General features: G+C 36.2%; 1 protein-coding gene across 1 annotated transcript; it reads left to right on the forward strand.

Moving 5' to 3' along the window:
- Positions 1-1,129: 1,129 nt before the first annotated feature.
- LOC149795913 (uncharacterized) lies at positions 1,130-19,267 on the forward strand. The gene is made up of 4 exons (XM_089963885.1): positions 1,130-1,378; positions 4,244-4,478; positions 9,362-9,649; positions 18,933-19,267. Exons 1-4 carry the CDS (start codon positions 1,130-1,132, stop codon positions 19,265-19,267), a joined length of 1,107 nt encoding a protein of 368 aa, XP_089820011.1.
- Positions 19,268-22,549: the final 3,282 nt, after the last annotated feature.

The following is a 22,549-nucleotide window of genomic DNA, read 5'->3' on the forward strand; positions in this document are numbered from 1 at the left end:
TTTGTAACTACTTTATAGGACAGTTATTTTGTAACTACTTTATAGGACAGTTATTTTGTAACTACTTTATACGACATTTATTTTGTAACTACTTTAGATACGACAGTTATTTTGTAACTACTTTATACGACAGTTATTTTGTAACTACTTTATACGAGAGTTATTTTGTAACTAATTTATACGACAGTTATTTTGTAACTACTTTATACGAAAGTTATTTTGTAACTACTTTATACGATAGTTAATTTGTAACTAATTTATATGAGCGTCATTAACAATGCAAATGCTTAGCATATTCTCAATGAATAAACACATTCGTATAATCGTTAATTATGTTAGAAGTGTCGACTGACAGTATCATTATTTATTCAAAGCCTTTCCAAGCAGCTTGTCTTTGACTTACGGAGGGGACACAGACGTAGACCTTGCCAGATCCAGTGTTACCCTGCAGTGTCAAACGGATACATGCACATATCCTGCCCCGAGTATGAAATGGTACTTCTCTGTAAGTACATTGTCTGATATTGTCTACGTGGACACTGAGGCCTACAATTTTTCGAGGCTTGTTCTAGGTAAAACTTCTTGCTATACGAAATGCTATAGATTTCGTACATCGGTTAACATACTCTTAGAACCCGTTATTCAAAATATTTTAATGGAAACGTTACACAATCAGTGTGTGTGTGTGTATGTGCGATTTAGATTTTTTAACGAAGGTGTCACGATTGCACAGCGTCATTTCGTAAGTCGTGTATAAATTAAGGTATTATTACAAGCCATGTTTTCATGTCTGAAGATTGCCGAGGCTAGAGTTAATCTCTTACGCAAGGTTACTGTGACCAGGGAGAAGTTCTGGCATCTTGAATCGGCACAGGCGTTAGATAGCGCGACTTCCCACATAGGTGTTAGGGCTTTGTCCTAAGATCAGAGGAACCGCAAGGGACTGGGGCGTGTCCTAAATCCGTCACCACGTGGACAGACAAGGAGAGGGACGTTGTCCGCTAAGTTTGATTGGATCGGGTAAAAGCGACATCCAGTCGGAATTGAGTTAGAGGTAGTGGTAACAATTTCGATCTGAATCATAACTTCTAACTAGCAAGCGAAAATTTAGTTTCGCCGAGGAACATTGATGAGCAATATAGGGTTATTCGGATGGCGGTACAACTTAGGAGATTATAAGGAAATACAAGGCTTCGTAAAGGAAGATTTTGAAGGAACAGAACTTCCGATTCAGTTTAGCCCCGAGTCTCTGAGATGGGAAACCGAAGTGAAACTAGAAGACCAGTCGGAGTCGACAAGTCTAGTCGGTAGAGAGAGACAAGGAGGAGGAAGAAAAGGAGTCGAGGAGGAGAAAGTGGAGGAGGAGGAATTTAGAAAGGTCGAGGATGAGAAGAAATTTGGAGAAAGTCGGGAGGAAGAGAAAAGGAATTAGAGGAATAGGAGAGAAGAATACATAGATGAGTAGGATACAAAGACAGGTGTAAAGCTATATCACGCTACAAATCAAATGATGCACTAGGCTATCACAGGGTCGAGCGAAAGTAAAGTATTTGGGAAAGTTTAATCAATTGATTATTGAATTGTCATTTAATTGTTATTGATTGAATTTCACTTTTCTATATATATTCAATCATTTAACCGTTTCATTACTGAATGGGGACTCGGAGCGGTTTAATCTTTTTTTCACTAATTTAATTTCCAACCGAAATATAGCCTTGGTGGTACTTCTATAAAAATTTAAATAGAATATTAGGATCATCCCACCCCAACCTGCCACAGTGACGACATAACAATCCCCGTCACACCACAGTAGCTTTAATAATTTTTCCGTCATATCTCTGCGATGTCTGCAGTGTGCAGTTTATAGTGATGTCTATAGTGTAAGGCTTAATTTAATTAGCTTTGAAATATCACTTGACAGTAGAATAAATCAGATATTCCAAACTGGACTCCAACTGGATTAGAACTGATACACACCAACAGCTGGTTTATATTATACATTTACTAGGGTTTAAGTTACATGGGAAAAATACTCTCAAGGCAGTCTTTACTCCAGTTCCTCGATGTATTGATGTCTTGTATTTAATAAATAGTATATAACGCCTTCTACAGTTATTCTTCAATAACAAATAACATTATAATGTCTAGCACTGGGGCATCATGCCGCATACATACAGCATCATGTCCCACCCAGTCACATCATCCTGACACCAGGCCGACCAGTCCAAACACTAACCTCTTAATGCTGAGCGCCTAGCGAGGCAGCTGTTAGTGTCATTTTTTAAAAAGTCTTAGGTATGACTCAGCCAGAGTTCGAACACGCGACCTCCCGCATCTGAGGCGGATGATCTAACCACTAGGCCACCTGAGCGGTCTTTAAACAATCATATATTTACTGTGTCACTATTATAATTATTAGTTGGTCTTGTAATAATAACAACCATTCATTCTTTTTGGAGTGAAAACATTTGCCGATTCGAACGGAAAAGACTTGAAATCCTCTTTCGTAAACAATTTCCCCATGTTCCCGCAAACATTTGCACACAGCGTATCGTAAATAATACATTCCTACAGTTTCTTGTCACCAACCTTGAAATGCACATTTTCTAATGCATCATTGTCAGGTGACTCGCTATAATTTCACATACTTATGTCATCTGAAAGTTTAAAATGATGCATAACATTTAATTAGTTTGTGGTTTTATTCTCCTTTCTCCTGCAGGTGCATACATTGTTTGCCACCAGTTAGACATTATTAATCGGGAAACATCAATTCTTGGTAAAATTGAAAATGTGCACTTTAAACTGCTCTAAATTATGCGTTGTTTGTTTTTAACATAATATAATCCTTCGGTCTGTTAAACCGACACATACTTGATATTGTTACCATCTTTAGTAACTGAAGTAAAATAAAGCAAAAATTGTTAGCAAGACAAGTTCAATAACGTTTTCAAAGATATTCACAATACATTTATGAGAAATCACAAATTTACTTAAAAGATGTTTGGATAGGACCTTAAGATGACTTGGACATTTCATGTTCTTTCTCCAACCGATTCATTTCAGTCTATTTTTTTATAACGGAGAAATGTATCACTCTCTTAATCTGTAACATCGGATCAAATAAGGCTCATTACTTATTTACTGTATATGTAATTCACCTATATTACAGTTGATGTGTACCTTGTTATACAGTCCGGTTTATGGAAAATATATACAATAATTTTGAATAATTTATTAAAATATATGGTACCGAAGTAATTGTGCAACGTATCGTTGTACCTTGCGATACACTTATATGGTCAGCGGAATAATATTCTTTTCGATGATAAAATATAATTTGACTTGCTGTTTAAAATAAGTATGGCCTGTACGTTTTGGTGTGATGTTATGTGATTTGGATTTTTAACGTAGCTTTAACAATGTTTCAGTCACATCGCTACGATGTCTACAATGTGGCGGTTTATAGTGATGTCTAGCACTGGGGCATAATGCCGCAAACATGTAGCATGATGTCCCACCCAGTCCCATTATCCTGACACCAGGCCGACCAGTCCTAAAACTAACCTCTTAATGCTGAGCACCAAGCGAGGCAGCTGTTAGTAACATTTTTGTAAGTCTTTGGTATGACTGGGCCGGGGATCGAACCCACGACCTCCGGCATCCGAGGCGGACGCTCTAACCACTAGACCACCGGATCGGTTGTGCGTTTTGGACAGTGTTATTACAATATACTTTTACAATCAGTTCTATTTATTTTTTTGTACAAATATCTTTACTTCATGATGCAGGGAAATAACAGTTTGAATTTATTACTCTTTTCAAACCCAGCTATGCATACATTTCACGATCCTAACATTCACTGATAGTGATTATGATATGGTGTCCTTGAAGAAGTCCTAGTAACGACTTAAGTTGTGTAAACATTTTTGCAAGTGTTCTAGAATATTCGGTATCCTCTAATCCCTTTCGATATTGTTTTCACCGCTCGAGTGTTTGATCTCTTGTAAATATAAGATGTCTAAATATTGCTCATTGTTACCTTTCCGGAAACGTGTACTGTTCCATGTGATTATTGTTATTACAAATTGTTCCTCATTACTAAGATGCAGTTTGGTATTCAAACGTTAACGTTGATGTATTTATCAGGAATATTTACTTGCATGCAGGGCAACTTTATTCATATTTAGTTACAGTCATATTGAACAAATTTAGTTTTGTATTCTATATTCTATTATTGTAGGATACGACATCTTCGGTAAAACATACATTGTACAATCCAACAACAACAGAGGTGAAAGTGGCAGGTGGAAGCTGTGCATTCCCAGAAAACATCTTCACAATAAATCTCACACTTCCACTCCACACCATGTGGTCTGACAATAGCGACAAGACAGTCACTTTCTCCTGTGGGATAGAATATTTGAATTCGTCGAGAAACATATATTCTCTGGCTTCCAAGGGAATACGATTTGCAGGTTACATGTACTCCCACGTATGCCTCAATCTGTTGCTGCATGTCATTACCGTTCTAAGTTCACAAAGTCTATATGTTCATCCTTCTACAAAAGCATTTATTGCGATATAACAAAAAGAATACAATTATTATAGTCATATTAATGAAAAGATACACTTGATAAAATGAATCATTCTTAAAGACAAAGAAATTATATATATATATATATATATATATATATATATATATATATATATATATATATGTATATATATATATCAGATCTTTGCATCAAAAATGAATTTGTTTTTGTTGTTGTTCTAGGGTATAACGCCATTTTCCAGCACAAGATAGGCTATACTTGGCGGCTAGTATAACTGGTGGAGGAAGAACCCTGGAAACCCCAGGAAAGAACCACCGACCCACGAGAAGCTACTGGCAGGCTTTCCCACGTACCCACGCTAGCCGAGCATTGAACTCGAGCCCACGCAGACAGAGGTGAGATGGCAGTGATCCGTAACGGGGAGCGCTTTAGACCATTCGGCCACTAGGGGCCCCTAAAATGAATTTGTCTGATGTCCATTATGATACCTATCTATGCTATCAGTTGATATTGTCTCGTTTATCTTTGATATGCTTGCTTTATAATGAATTGCCCACTGAACTTAGACACAAAGACACAGTGATCACATTCAAGAGGGCTCTCAAAATTCACTTATTTCGACTGCAAGAACAAACTTAAAGACCTGATAATGTTTCCGACCTTAAATATTCTCGGCATTTTTTTATATTTTTTTTTTATAATGTTTTCTAAAATTCATTGTGTTTGTTTTTGAAATCATATCATTATATGTTTTTTATGTTATAGGTGTTGTCTAATGTTGTAAAGCGGTTAGAGCTTGTAAAGATTAGGCGCTATGCAAAGTCATTATTATTATTATTATTATTATTATTATCATTATGTGAATTTATTCTGGGCTATGTATGGGAATTAAGCGTGGATGGGTTACTATGGTATCCTGTGGTAACTGATCATTGGAATGTAACATATGGATAAACACATAAATGGACAGTCCAGGAATGCTACAGTAACAATGTCACACTTTGTAAAAAAAAACACAACGAATGTTACTTTGCTGTATTCATAGTTCTTATTGTTACCGAGAGGGAGAGGGTGAAATTACAATTAAATAGACCCCCACCCCTTACCAAAAATATAATAGATCACGCTGTCTGATTTCCCTTGTGCAATATATACATTATGGATAATGGCGAGTGCTACTAGTACAGATCACTTAATTCTCTGTTTAAAATCTGGATAATCTTTTAAATATTTAAATACAGCTACATCCTAACGTTTGTAGCGTCAATGGCCCTAACACCTTTGACGGCCTTGTTGTCAAAGACGTTGATGCGGAATTGTAACGGATATTTTAAACAATAGATATTTACATATTTCGAATATCTGAAAAATGCTGTTTTGACCATTCGGCCACAAATCTGGTTGACGCCATTATGAATTGTCTTATTTGAACAAGATCCGTTGTAAGTTACTTTAAGTTAAGATAATAATTTTTTATTTCATACTTCATGGCCCTTACGTCACTTCAGATTTCGTGGTCCATACTTCACTTCTGTCTGCATGGTCCATACTTCACTTCTGTCTGCATGGTCCATACTTCACTTCTGTCTGCATGGTCCATACTTCACTTCTGTCTGCATGGTCCATACTTCACTTCCGTCTGCATGGTCCACACATCATTACAGACTGCATGGTCCATACCTCCAAATTAAAATAGCAATGTATTATTCAGGTGTATAATATTCAACTATGGAGTACTATATACAACTACTGCATTATGTCTGTCTTAATTAAGAATACAATTATGAACGACATTTAAGAAATAATCTGTTCCATTTATTTATCTTCCAAGAATTAAATCAAATATCATAGATCCGCGGAGATTACAAGAAACAATTATTACTGTTAGATATTAGTGTCATCATTGGAAACAATATATTTCCTCTTTGACTCTTCAAACGTAAATGCATTTTAGTTTCCAAACACGCTAGAGGCACTGTTCCATCTTGAAAGGCGCAATAATAAACGCAGACTATTGCTACAACCAGATACTGAATTTATTTGTATGCATTTACTGGACTTTGTGTATGGATGTGAGCAATAAATTGCGAGACAATTTTATAAAAGTGCAAGACTTATGTAAGAAGCTCTCGTTTCAACATTAATTGAACTTCAAATTTCATGCAACACTTGTATATATATATATATATATATATATATATATATATATATATATATATATATATATATATATATATATATATATATATAAAAGCTTATAATTTCTTTGTCAGTTGAAGTCTCATCAGTTCAATTACAACATAACGGCCAGTCTTTGCGAAACACATCTCACCTGAATGTTACAAGTGGGGAAACAGTGACCTTGATATGCGTTACAGGAATCAGCCGACCTGACCCCATCATAAAGTGGTATATTGGAGGAGAAGAGAACATCTCAAGAACAAATAATACTTTTTCTTTTATCTCTAGTGATGGAGATCATGGAAAGGAGATTTATTGCGGAGCGTACAACGTTGATCCGAAAAAAGAGGTGGGATCGGAGAAATCTAAACTTTACGTCAGAGGTAGTATATTAATGTTTGTGTCAAGATGCGTGTATGCATGTGTGTGTGTGTGTGTGTGTGTGTGCGCGTGCGTGCGTGCGTGTGTGTGTGTGTGTGTGTGTGTGTGTGTGTGATTTGGATTTTTAACGTAACTTTAACAATTTTCCAGTCATATCGCTACGATGTCTGCAGTGTGGCAGCTTATAGTGATGTCTAGCACTGGGGCATCTTGCCACAGACAAGTATCCTCATGTCCCACCCAGTCACATTATCCTGACACCAGGCCGACCATTTCTAGCACTAACCTCATAATGCTGACCAACAAGCGAGGCAGCTGCATGTACCATTTATTTAAGCCTTTGCTATGGCTTGGCCGAGGTTCGACCCGTGAACTTCCGCATCCGAGGCGGATGCTCTAACCACTTCCGCTACAGGTCGGTTAGAAATGAAAGTGTTATGTATTTTTTATTTAATTTATATTTGATATAATTTAATTGTTTGTTTGTTAGCTGTTGTTATATATATATATATATATATATATATATATATATATATATATATATATATATATATATATTCCATTACATGCTATTGTAAAGTAACTTTATTTACTGTATTTGACAGTTTCCAGAAAATCAGTTCAGTTCTTTTTGACCTGACTATTTTTCATAAACAACTAATAATAGAAACTTTATATATAACGCTGACCTAGTTTCTGACCTTGATTCAGAATCAGTAAGAGTTGAAGTAAACAACATTTAACATTTAAAAAAAAAAATCTTTCTTAGAGTAGGATTAATAAAGTGAAATCGATGCCATACTTGGAGTACGTGATGTTAGGCATGTAAAAAACGTCCATGTTGTTCTAGGAGGGTGATCATGTGTCCCTCATACGGGAATCTGTTTTGCGTCTTAAATTAGTGTATAACTGTTTTCTGTAGAGAATTTTATAAGTCTGGCTTTAAACCTTTGAAACTTAAAGGTATTTTGGTGTGGCCAGTTTGAGTTGAATTTTTAATTTTTTTTCAAATTATTTGGATTTTAAGAGACTATTTTTTCGCTGGAAATACTCGTGCTCTAAATTAATTCTTGGACAAGGACAGTCATTGAAATTTACACAGAATTCAAACGCTGAAATTTTATTTTCTGTTATTCAACAAAGAACTGTTGACACGTCAGTCCGACACTGACCACAGCATAAGTCGTCACCTTCCAATTTGGATTTCATTGGGATTCTAACTAAGTTTAATTAGATCTTTTTATTACTAGGACTTCTATTTTTTTTAATTCTTGGATTATTATTGGATTATTTTTGGATCTGATTCGCAAATTCGTAATTATCTGTTAAATTTTACAAAGCTTGTTGTCTTCACTCTTTTCTTGTTACGTTTTGTAAGAGCCTAAACGTAACAAAAGAAACACATTTTTAATAGGCATAAAGCTTTGCACACTAACATCTGCGGAAAGTCTGAGGATTGAGACGTTTCATTGGTACGTATATAACAATGAGTTGTTTCATTTCTGCTAGGAAACTTTGTTCGATGAACATTGATCAAGAGATAACTGGCTCTCTTCCGGATTCTGAGTACAATTTACAAAATTTGCCAATAATACGAGAAATGCAATCAGTAAGAAGAAAAAGAACATAATCAAAACCAACATCCTAGTATATTTACCTTAGACGTTGAGTATTAATTTATTTATCTTAAATATACACGGGCTATAATGTTTAAAGCCTCTTAGCCAACATATGGTTGTTTTATTTGATGGTTATGTCGAATGGGTACTTAGTACAGTAAAGTTTGATTGTCATAATGATACGTAAATCTGGTCGCTGAATCTCCACCTGAGAAAAGTGTACCAGACCAATGAATACCTGAAACACAGTTTTGCACATGTTTAATTTCTTTTTGAACGGTCGATTGAAGTATATGCTTCTCACTGAATATATTAATAGATGCAGGCATATGTGAATACATACATACATACATACATACATACATACATACATACATACATATACATACATACATACATACATACACACACATGCATACATACATACATACATACATACATACATACATACATACATACATACATACATAAGTGATCAACGGATATTTTAGCCTAATTTCCGTTAATAGAGATTGTTATAAAATCGCTGAAGCATGTTATGTCGCGTAGCTCTCTCCGATGATATATGCCACAAACTCTATATAAAACTGAAAATAGTAATTCACACTTCCCTACTAACAGTGCAGGTAACTGATGTAAAACTACAACTCAACAGCCAGCCTGTTTCCGACCTATCATTGCTGAATGTGACATTGAACAAAACGGTGACCCTTGTCTGTGTTCCTGGAAGCAGTCGACCAGACCCAGTTATAGAATGGTACATTGGATCAGACAAGAGGAGTTCTAACATCAGTCAGTTTTCTTTCACTCCTAGTTACGATGACCATGATAAATTGATCTACTGTCGAGCTTACAACATTGATCCCGACAGAGCAGTGGTTTCGAGCCAACCAAAGCTCTACGTCAAAGGTGAAATTAGATGATACACACGTTAACGTTTGCAGTAAAGAATAAGTAAACCATGTTCATTAAATATAACGTAAGGATGATGCATTGTTATTATAGTCATAATTTACAACGATGCTTATAATTCATATAAGGTTATATACAATTAAATCAAGCATTATTTGACAGCTTTCCATTTCTTCAATGTTTAGTGTGCATTCCGATTTGAAGGTTTCTAAGAAAGAGAACTTGATGAATCAAGCTGAGGACGACAAAATTCGAGATTATAATTATAAGGACAATTTAAATAATAAAAATCATGAATTTCATTTTGATTACATTCCTTTAGCACAGTCCTATTTGAAAGGGGTTTAATATCTGAATAACATAAGAATTTGTATGAAATAATAATTTAATGAGATTCAATACTATGATCAAATGCTTCTTACAATTGTTTTCAAACAAGTGCCTTCAGATTTAGAAATTATCCAGTTGGATGATATTATGCAATTAATTTCATGTAATTGTTACTGATGTATATTGCAACAAAAATATCTTTTTGACTTATCCTATTTCATTATGACAAATTTACAAACAGTATAATCCTTATACATTTTATTTTGTGGTTTTCTTACAGATATGAAATTTCAAATGTATGAGCAAGTAACCATTGTTTTAGATTATATTGTTTTAGGACACTTCAAAATAACCTTCCGCTGCACCAGTGTTATGTTTTTTACATACTTCATGTTGAAATTAAGCAAAGTCGTTCAACCCATATATTGCTCTCATGAAATTAAGCAGAATCGTTCAACCCTTCTCTTGCTGTCATGAAATTAAGCAGAGTCGTTCAACCAATCTCTTGTTCTCATGAAATTAAGCAGAGTCGTTCAACCCTTCTCTTGCTCTCATACTATAAAAAATCTCCAGTTAGGCTAGCATTTAAATTCGAGTACTTGGATAATAAATAGCATTTCAGTTCTAGATAATATCTATGTATACATTTTATACATTTCATTCAGTTCAATAGCAACATTAATAAAAAAAATATCAGCAATTACATTACCGTGTTATTAAGTAATATATCATGGTCTCAATATGAAAGCTCTGTAACCGCAATGTTGACTTACCACGACATGTTTCCAGGTTGAATGAACTAAAGAGAATGGGATATTTCTATATGACAATTACTTTCCAAATTAATTGAAATGAAGAGAATGGGATATTTCTATATGACTATTACTTTCCATGTTAATTGAACTGAAGAGAATGTGATATTTCTACATGACAATTACTTTCCATGTTAATTGAACGGAAGAGAATGGGATATTTCTATATGACAATTACTTTCCAAGTTAATTGAACTGAGGAGAATGGGATATTTCTATATGACTATTACTATCCAAGTTAATTGAACTGAAGAGAATGGGATGTTTCTATATGACTATTACTTCCGATGTTAATTGAACTGAAGAGAATGGGATATTTCTAGATGACTATTACTTTCCAGATCTAATGTGCTAAATAAGAATGAGACTATTTTTTCAAATTGATCATAGTGATAGTTTTCATTGATCAGTCTGTCACTATTTCTTACCATTGATTCCTTTTTTTGTGAAAGATTTTAAATAACTGTATAGATCTGTAGGAAACCTTGATACAATGCACACTTCGTTACCCAAATCTTTCAATATGTATGGCTTATTGGTGGGTTTGTTTTCCTACCTAAAATCTCAACAGAAAGACATATTAAACAAATTATATTTCCACTATTTTAACTAAATTTTTAAATAGTAATTAATAATATTACATTTATCATTAGAACTTTTATTTTTAGCATTAATTAAAGGAAGAAGTAATAATGCAAATAAACACATCCAAATTGACTCGAAAGAAGTTGTAATTTATTGGAAATAGCTATTACTATATAATGTTTGAACAGCGCAGCATTTCTCGTCAGCATCGCTATTCTTCTTACATGTCTTGCCTTATACTTGTTGACAAATGGGAGGGAAACTATCAACATTAAATACTTTGCAAATTTGATAAACTATTCCCTTTATTTTCTTTTCTGGTCCACACATATTTGATAGGTTCTGGAATCAGATATTTGACATAAATAACCCCTCTCTAGATATTCTACAAAAGTAATTAATACTACTACTACTACTACTACTACTACTAATAATAATAATAATAATAATAATAGTGTTTATTTGTAATATAGGCCACTGGACCATGATACATATCCATACATCATGCGCTACAAAAAGATGCTATAGTGCGAAAAAAGATAACCTAGTATGTATAATAAGTAATATAGATGAAAGGAATAATTATTGTCTTTTTTGGGACATAGGTGAGATAATAATAATGATAATAATGAGGACTTTGTAAGGCGCCTAATCTGTAGAAGCTCTAAGTGCTTTACAACATTAGACAATACCTATAAGATAAAAACATATAATAATATTATTACAAAAACAAACACCATGAAATTAGAAAAACATTAAAAAATAAAAAATATGCTGAGAATATTTCAGGTAGGAAACATTATTAGATCTTTAAGTTTGTTCTTGCAGTCGAAATAAGTGAGTTCTGAGAGCACTCTTGAATGGGATCATTGTGTCTTTGTGTCTAAGCTGAGTGGGCAATTCATTCCACGTTGCTGGGCCCTGGTATGTAAAAGAACGCTGTCCATATGACTTTGTTTTCATAGTCTGAATAACGAGTGTACCATTGACAGAAGAGGAGCGTAAGTTTCTTGCTGGTGTGTACACATGGGTGAGATCGGATAGGTATGTTGGACTAGAGTCCGACAGTGAAACGTAGCACAGAGAACAAATTTTGTGTTTGATTCTGGATCGAATGGATAGCTAAAGTAGGTTATAGATCAGTTGGGAGGTGTGCTCTGATCGTGGTACTCTAAGTATGATCCGAGCAGCTGTGTTTTGAACTTTTGGAAGTTTCTGGAGTAGATATTGAGATGAACCAGACATAATTGAGTTACAATAGTCCAGTGTTGAAAGTACTAATGAACACACAAGTGTTTTAGTGGCATCAACTGAAAGATATTTGCGAATTGAGCTGATGCGTCTAAGCTCAAGATACGCAGCCTTGCATATGTTCATGACATGTTGGTGCAATGTGAGAGTACTGTCCAGAGTACCACCTAGGTTTCGTACTGATTGTGTGAATTTAATGTTGGCGTTGCTGATATTTATTGTTTGAGGTAAAGAATGTGAATGAGAAAGTCTTTGTGTTGTGATCAGAATGGCCTCACTTTTATCATCATTCATCTGCAGCTTGTTACAAGTCATCCATGATTTCACATCAATCAGAAATGCACCTCTCTACACCTTGGATGGTAGCATCAGCTTCAGTTTGGTGGCTAGATTTGTATATTTGGGTGTCATCAGCGTAAAATTGATGAGACACTGAATGATGACCTATAACACTTGTGAGCGACTCAGTGTACAGAATGAAGAGAACAGGTCCAAGAACAGACCCGTGTGGAACACAACAACATAGATCAACTGTGGTGGAGCGTATTCCATTTGCAGATACAATATGTCTCCTGTTGACCAGGTAGGACTTGAACCACAATAAAGCTGTACAATGAATGTCAAATACATGCTGGAGACGGTAAAGTAATATATAATGGTCTATTGTGTCAAATGCTGCAGACAAATCAAGGAGGGTGAGGACTGTAATCTTTCCGCTGTCCAACGCAGATAGAATGTCACTAGCTACTTTTAGAAGAGTAGTTTCAGTACTGTGGCAAGGGCGATATGCAGATTGTACATTGCTAGAAAGACTGTTTGAATTTAGATTAGATACAAGCTGGGATAGAACCTTTTCTAAGATTTTTGATATGAATGGGAGATTAGAAACTGGGCGGTAGTTCTTAAAATCAATATGTTCTAGTGTTGGTTTCTTCAGCAAAGGCATTACAATGGCAGTTTTGAACAAATGATGGGAATTTTCCGGATAACAGAGACGTATTAATAACATCAGTTAGTGAAGGCAATACTGGATCTAAGCACCCAAGCAGTAGCGATGTTGGAATTGAATCAAGTTCACATGACTTTGGTGCACTCTTCATCAGGATTGAACGTACGAAATCCATGGTGACGACGAGTCAATTGAAATTATGGTGTCAAGCTTATCTCTAATGGTTTGTACTTTGTCACGGAAGAAATTTGCAAACATGTCCGAAAGGTCGACTGGAGAGAAGGTAGTTGGAAGTGGTGTTGATTTGTTCCTTGACATTATCTTGTTAGTAATCTCGAAGAGCTCTTTGCAGCTGAAACTTTCCATGATCTTAGTAGTGTAGAGGGCTGATTTCGCTGCATGGACTATATTTGTGACATGCTTCTTAGCGACTTCATAATTTGGTTATGAATAGTGAGTCTGGCGGAAAGCCAAAGCCTCTCAGCTTTACGGCGGTCTCTTTTAGCAGTGCGAAGCTAGTCCCTAACACTGCTATACCATGGAGACCACTTTTGAATTGATACTCTGCACTTGGTAGCAGGGGCATGTTTGTCAAGCAAAAACTCAGACAGTTATCGAATTGTTCTGCGGTAGGAGGTAAGCATGTTGTTAGGTTAGCTTGGATGTCGTGCATTAGTTTGGTTCTATTTATCATACGGAGGTTTTTCTTAGTAGCAGATAAAGGTGGAAGGTTAGGGACTGATACGTCAAGATGGCATATAACGCAGAGGTGATATGATGCAAGGTCATAAGATACCAGGGAGGACCGTAGAATGTTAACATCAGGTCTATGAAGAATCCAGTCTAAAATGTGACCATGTTAATGGGTGGTATGGGTGGGTTGGTTAACTGACTGTTTGAGGTTGAAAACATTTTGGAATCTATGAGTTTTGATGTATTTGAGTTTTCGGGACAGTCAAAGTGAAAGTTGAAATCTCCAAGAATAATCAGGTTGCCACCAATCGAATTTCCATAGTCCAGGAGATTCGGAAACTGCTCCAAAAAGAGAGTCAGCCAGCTTGTTTTTTCTACTAAGAGGAGGGCGGTATAAGCAGAAAAAAATGGACTGACCTTTGCTCCAGTGTGAGTGTGGTTTGGACTAGTTCAAACGATGTGTGGTCGAAATTGAACGTCGTGGTGTAGTTAAGACGTTTTATCATGGAGTTCTTTGTGATGACAGCAATTCCACCTCCGCGAGACTTACGGGGGAACGACTTGATGGAGTAACCAGTTGGTGTTAGATCCGTACACTTGGGCTCATCTCATGATGTTTTAGCCACGTTTCTATCAGTAAACATATGTCAAAATTTTGGTGCGTTTTTCCGGTGGTCCTACTGACTGGGCATTAAATAATGCTATGCGCAGAGGTATTTATTGGATAGTTGACACAAAGGTTGACGAATTAATAGGGATTTGAATTAGGTTATCTAGAATTACGGTCGAATTGTTTTTAAACGGTTGCGCAGAAATAAGGGAGATAACTGGAATTCTTCTTCCTGTTCTACGCCGGCCAGCTTTTAAACAACGTTTCTTTTTTCGCTTCTGTTTACATTTAGGTAATGATGAATGTAATCCCAGTTCGTTTAGTCTAGAGCACAATGTAGTGTGGAGAGCCAAGGAGTGACCATTTAAAGCAATTACTGAGGGTACATCGTAGCATAAACGGGTTGACTGGCGAGTATCACGTGACGGCGGTTTGTTGAAAAACAGTGGAGCAAGACAGCTGAGAGAAAGTCTAATTGTTCTTGTTTCCAAAACAAGGAGATGAATAAACACATACGAATTTAACAGCCAATACATAATGAACACAATAATGAAGATGAAAACAGGCAACAAGCACAAATATCATGAAAACGACACTAAAAAACGGAACAGCTGCTTCAAGAAGGGTTAAGCGATGGCGGCCATCTTGTCTCTTGTCTCATTGTTTTTATCAAATATCAAAGGAGCAGTCAGATCGATGATACTAGTATATATTGTACAGCAATCAAACGGATTTTAGGGTAACTCTAAAGCTTGTGTGGAGCAAGGTTTGTGATATTGATCTAAAGACTTATTTAGCAGGATTCATTGATAAAACTGTTTCTCTAATCTTTAAGGCTTTTATAGTAAACAATGCTAAATTAGTCATCGGAATTTTACTAGTATCATGGTATATAAAGGACCTAAATTTTTCTAACGTTTGATTTTTATATACAAAGTGTGTATTTTCTTTGTATTTCTCCATAACCGTTAATATTAAACTGATAGTTTCTGCCCATGTTACAACAAAGCTTTAGTATATCAATTTTTCAACATAATTAATAAAATCTGACCTATCTTCTATAAATTTTCTCACTTAAACCAGATATATTCCATACCAAACAACCTAGGACAAAGGTGGAACCGTTCACCTCCTACACATTTTGTAGGCCTCGCCGGGAGTCCTATATTTTGTCTACAAGAACAGCATTATTTCTAACCTCATGACATACATACGTGTAACCGTCTAATATTAGCAATATTTCTAACCTCATCAAATAAATACGTATAACCGTCTTTTATTAGCTTGTCATGTTTGTAGAAAGTTTCTTTCCTTTGTTCAATGGCTTTTTTTGCGATGGCGGGTAGAGATTGGCGTAAACTTGTCTTACTCCGAATGGAAAATCTTCAGCTACACGTATGTTAACTGGTCAGCTAGCTGCTGTTGTGTTTTTGTTCTCAGACGTGGTCCTCGTCGCTGTTTCAAGGACTTCTTTTCATGTTTCACTGTAGTGTCTCAGCACTTTCTCTCTGTCTTTATAATTTGAAAATATAACAATGACGGGTCTTGTTTTTTTATTATTTCAGCCTATGGGCTCTTTCAATATATATTCTCTCTGAATCTAAACCATGTGCATCCCTCATATACACTTTAATCGATTTTTTGGTATCCTCCCACTTCTCTTCGCGGATTTCAGGGACACCATAAAACACCAGACTCTCTTGACGGGAATACGCCTCTTGCTGCTCAAACTTTTGTTCATTGGCCTGCAATCGTGTTTTCAAATCAATAACTTTCTCCGTCAGGTTCTCAATCTTCTTGCATAGGACCATATTTTCTGATTAGTCAGCAATTCAGTTTTGTTTGTCAGCTTACCTAGTGAAAATTCAGTAGATATAAATCTTTTATTAAGTTTCCTTACTTCATTTCTTATTTCGAGCATTAAAAGTCTAAAGCTTGAATCAGTTGTTTCTGCAGACTCTATACAGACATCATCATTCATATCTTTCCCTTTCCGTCATAATATTTGCTGAAGCCCGGGAGTTAGGACAGAAGCACTAGCCTAAATCTGACTTGTCCGCTTTGGTTTAGAGTTACCTATCCACGTAAATAATGTTTTGCGAGTTTGCTACTCGTTCCTCAGTAAGATGATGTGGTCTGGTATTACGAGAGGACTATTTGTCGTTTTTGCCCCTTGTATATATGTTCTGCCTCCTTGACTGGTTTTTGGGGGTCTCCCCACTAGGTCCAGGACCTAGATGTCTCTACTCCATGCACAGATAACAGGAAAAATAATACGCATTTGGCTGCCAGAGATAAACCACTGATTTACTTTTTTGTGATTGATGTAGATTTTAGAGATTTCTTTGGCTGGATGAATCGTCCAATCCTGCACCTCCACTGCTCCAAACCCATACCCATTTTAAAACTGAACAGATGGCGAACAGTATACTTCAGTTACGTATAGTTCGACCCGAAGCCGCTTCTGCACGGGTTTGTACATGTATCTGACCTTTTTTGTTCCCACTTTCATTCCAAAAAGCGTCACTATTTCAAACATTCATCTTATAGATAATAATAATAATAATAATAATAAATAACAAATAATAATGATAATAATAACAAAAACAACAGCGAAGGCAATACCAATAATAATAATGTTAATATTTATGATAATAATAATACTAATAATAAGAAGAAGAAGAAGTAGAAGAACAAAGGCAATAACAGTAATGATAATAATAATAATAATACTAATAATGATAATAAAGGCAATAATAATAATAATAATAGTATACAGGGTAGTAAAAATCGTCAAAGCTATAAATGTGTTTACATAACTTGTATGTCACCATAGTGTCTGAAATGGCCTGAACACCAAATTTAGTCAAAGTGTAATGCACTTATGGACAGGCAGGCTAATACTATAGGTCTCTGCTGCTGTCTTGGTGTGGTAAACAAAGATTACCTAATGCGTGGGGAGCGGAAGACCTTGAAGATGTAATTCTACGTATTTTTGCAATATCCAGAAATGTTTACGTTGAATAATATGTGAGTACGTTAAAAGTATATATATATATATATATATATATATATATATATATATATATATATATATATATATATATAAGTATTCAAAACTAGGGTTTCAGAGCGTATAACCAAATATTTTCTTGGTAAATTGGTAAACATTTGTATAAACGTTTATGCAAAATGTTAGTGGTGGCTGAAAGACTTCGATTCTAAAAGGTTAATTGTATAGCAGCCAGCAAAAAGCATTGAATTATGATTTGTAAATAAACTGGATGTATCTTGCCTAAATTTTAACAGAAAAGAAAAGAGAGAAATATATACATGTATGTTGCAGGAAAACAGCGCTCTCATTCATTCAGTAATTGTGTGGAATCATCCGAAACAATTTCCATGTCTTCATTACCTGCATCATCATATCGATCTACATAATTAAAATGTACTACATGCATGTTTGTATAATATGGAAGAAAAAAAATTTGTATAATATGGAAGAAAAAAAATGTGTCCTAGAATATTATAGTAGCTGAAGAGACGTATTTTTTACCTTCATGAATACAAAGAAAGGATAAATACTAAATAACGTCGCACTATTCTTGAATTAAGACTTATGCTGTACGTTTTTACCCTAGTAGCCGAGGAAGAAAATGCAAATTAGAAAAGTGTCTGAGTGTACACGAATTTTACTTTATTCGGCTGTGGATACAGAAACACCTGTCGTAATGGACATATGCAATCTATCTATCTATCTATCTATCTAAAGAGAGACAGCCAGATAGACATATAGAAAGAGTATATTTATGTTTATATCGTAGGCATCTTAATGTTTTCATTGCTTTTAATTGTTCATGTATGTTCCTAAGTGGATACATTTATTATGGGCACACAATCTTAGGATATGGATACCACACCGCTATATTATATTTTGATGACTACATATAATTTATAATAAAGCCTTTAATAAAGCATGTGTGTATTTCATGTTTTCTTTATTTGTTCAATGATGAACATTTGTGGTATTGTGCCCTTCTTCTATTGCAGTTGAGGTGACATCAGTCTTTCTATCGGTGTCCACTAACTTTGTATTTTATGAAGGGTATCCAGAACTGCTGACCTGTACCAGCAGTCCATCAAGACCCATTACTACGATTACTTGGATGCTGGGTACAAGAAAGCTGACTAACAACATCACCACTACTAATACTACTGATACTACCGGGCTGTATACAACGATCAGTCAGATTAACCTAACCGTGATGAAGAGTGACCTGAACCAGAGAATATCATGTGATGGGTTTATAGATAATCAGCTGCCTGTGTCTTCTAGGAAGCATCCTGTGACTGTTTGGTGTAAGGGGCTTTTGCATAACATATGAATATATCACACGCGGTGGAGATCATACATGTCTTAAACCATGTGTTTTGTCGGTACAAAAATGGATTTCAACTTTATCAAGCACAAGCATCCTGATCAAACAATGATTTTTTTAAAAATTAAACCAAATAACATCCCTGTCCAACATAGACTTTGTATTTCGCGATCAGTTATGTTAGGTTCATAACTTGAGATTAAATGCTGGATTTATACTATAAAGTCTGTATGAAACATGAAATGTGTGTAAAAAACAGGATAAATGTAATTTTGTCGTGTTTCCAAATTGGTTTGTTCTTAGAGAAATAAGGTCTATGTAACAAAAACAATCATACTAATTGTGCACTTCATTGTATGATAATATTGTATTAGCTTTACCTCTACTACAGTAACACGTATACTATGTCTAAACGCTTCACCATTTAAAAGCATATTTCGTCGTGTAAGCATACTTTAAACAATAACTGTTACTACAATTTCCATATCTCATTTAGACAAACCTAGCACACCGAATGTCACAATAGACAGGAAAGTTCACAATAGTTTCCCGTGGATTGAGAATACCACAGGGATACTCGAGTGTTATAGCAGTGACTTTGGTAACCCGATCTCGAATGTGACATGGGTCAGTGACAAGGGTAATGCAGACAGTTATGGAAACCTAGTGATTGCGGGACTTACTCCAAATGACAACGGAAAGCAGCAGCAGAGGGGGCGAATCCGACATTTTGTCCAATCGTTATTTTGCTTAATTAATACTTTCTGCACTCAACGATCTAGTGTCGTCAGCGCCTGGTAAAAAAAAAACGACGACGGTCCATCCTACACGATGGTGACGTCATTTGGTTTAATTAACACCTTCTGCGCGCCGATCCCAGCGTCGTCAGCGTCCGGTAAGCACATCGACGACCGCGTCGATGTCATCGCCCCCTCTGCTGCTAAGTGGTTATTTACAATGAAAATTATTTACAACTAACCGAATATTTGGTCAAGTCCGATACGATATCGTGTCCGAGGATCATGTAAATTTATCGTTACAAATCCATGTGGGGTCGACTGAGCATGACTAAAAAAGTTTCGAAAACCATTAAAGTCCATGTCACCGCCACACCAAGTTTGCCAGATATTTCGTAGCGTGTGTGTATCAACGCCGTTGAATACAGCAAGAATATTACAGTTGTCTCTAATTACTTTTGGAATCTGAGTGTATCTTTGAGTGACATATATCACGTCAGTGTTTTTATGCCTGCCTCTGGAAAATATCCTAGCTGGGTTCTTTTGATTGTCTAACATAACATCATCGTACACGACTAGATTGTTAACGTCGCCATCAATATCATCAATACCCGGTGCATCATTGATATCCGTAATAAACTCAATAACATTCTTTTTAGCGATCGCTGATGCATTCTCGTTGAAATCTTTCAACACCTCGTAGCATCGTTGATCATCTACGCTAGGAGCAACCAAATACAACTTATCCCACTTCATCCATCTCATTATTAAATTGAGTAACAATTGCGTCTTGCCGGATCCAGATGGTCCGATGATAATCATCCGGATCGAGTTTGGTAACGCTGCAACATGCTTAACTGGTTCTCTTGTTTTAGTCGCCGAAAAATCAATTATATTCATATTTCTATACATAAATTATGGATCTATATTGTGTGAAGTGTAGAGTGCGTACTGGCACAAATGATATGACAACCGTTACAACAAGAAATAATAGATCGGCGCTTACTGGTAAGTGTGTACAATGCGGTACAAAGAAATTTAGATTTATTTCTATTAGACCCGGAGATGTTTTAAAAAAAAGCGAGGAGGTGACATCGCAGCCAAATTGGCAAAACTCCCCGGAACACCGTGGGCAAAGTATCCAGGAGAAAAGCACCTCCCAGGATATAACTACTGTGGCCCCGGAACACGATTAGATATTAGACTCGATGATCAAAATCAGCCCAAACCCGGTGAGTATCCAATAAACGCTATCGATAAGGCGTGTCATGCTCATGATGTTGCTTACAAAAGTAGCGATCTGCAACAGCGTCATATCGCAGATGTAAAATTAATTCACGCGCTAAATGCTATTCCTGATAAATCCGTCAAAGAAAAATTGGCCTCATGGTTGGTAAAATCGGCTATGAAAGGTAAATTAATGATTGGCGCTGGTAATTAATAACAATCATCCAAGAAAAACGATGGATTCCATCTATTATTCTCCGAGAGGATACTGGAAGGGGAAGGCCGCAATTGGTAAGCTTGCAAGCGCTGCAAAGGTAACAAAGACCACTGCGGCTAATTGGTTATCCAAACAGGCTATATGGCAAATCTATCTACCACCGCCTAAACAAATCAACTTCTCGCGCTTTGATGTCAGCGTACCTAATGAAGTTCATCAGGCTGATATACTATTTTTGCCGCATGACAATGGTTACAAATACGCGCTAACCGTAGTTGATGTTGCGAGTCGATACAAACAAGCGGAGCCATTAAAAACAAAGTCGGCAACTGAAGTAGCCGCTGCGTTTGAAAGAATTTATCGAAGAGGCCCTCTGCGCTGGCCAAATCTATTACAAGTTGATCCCGGTAGTGAATTTCGCGGCGCTGTTTTATCAACGCTGAAACATCATAGCGTCGCGATACGACGAGGTCATACTGCGCTACATCGTGATCAGGCAATTGTTGAACGATTCAATCGGACTCTCGCTGAACGGTTATTTGGATATCAATACGCGAAGGAATTCATCCAAGAAAAACGATCTCGTGAATGGGTTAAAAGGTTGCCAGGTGTAATTGCAGCGTTAAATAACGAGATTACCCGAGCAATCAACATGAAGCCCAGCGACGCGATTAAATACGAGTATATACCCGGAAAATCAAAAATAAATAACGTTTCCAAGCCGATTCTTGGCGATGTCACTGTTAGATATCTATATGAACCAGGAGAGCTTGAAGGCGGTAAAAAAAGGGCTACCGATCCTATTTGGAGTGTTACCACACATAACATATCAACGATAACACGATCAACTGGTAGACCACCGATCTATAGACTGGATTCAACTGCTCCTCAGCGCGGATTTACACGCGAGCAACTACAAGTGATACCTAACGATACTCAATTGCCCCCACGTGGTCTTAACTAGCGCCGTTGCGTCTATTGCACTCAAGACAGGTCAACCTCACATTGTTTTTGACATGACCGAGACTGTTATCGATCCTATCCACGGTAAATTGGCGAGTGTCTTTATCCGAATAACGCCAACTCATTATACAATTGCAACTCGCG

The sequence above is a fragment of the Sinohyriopsis cumingii genome, chromosome 7 (assembly GCF_028554795.1).
Source record: "Sinohyriopsis cumingii isolate HCF-2022 chromosome 7, ASM2855479v2, whole genome shotgun sequence".
NCBI classification, from domain to species: domain Eukaryota; kingdom Metazoa; phylum Mollusca; class Bivalvia; order Unionida; family Unionidae; genus Sinohyriopsis; species Sinohyriopsis cumingii.

Excerpts from the sequence above, each read along its gene's own strand:
- LOC149795913 (XM_089963885.1), top strand. The coding sequence starts at position 1,130 with ATGAGCAATATAGGGTTATTCGGATGGCGGTACAACTTAGGAGATTAT. Across the intron at positions 1,379-4,243 it reads AGGAGGAGGAATTTAGAAAG|GATACGACATCTTCGGTAAA; the intron begins GTCGAGGATGAG and ends CTATTATTGTAG. Across the intron at positions 9,650-18,932 it reads ACCAAAGCTCTACGTCAAAG|TTGAGGTGACATCAGTCTTT; the intron begins GTGAAATTAGAT and ends CTTCTATTGCAG.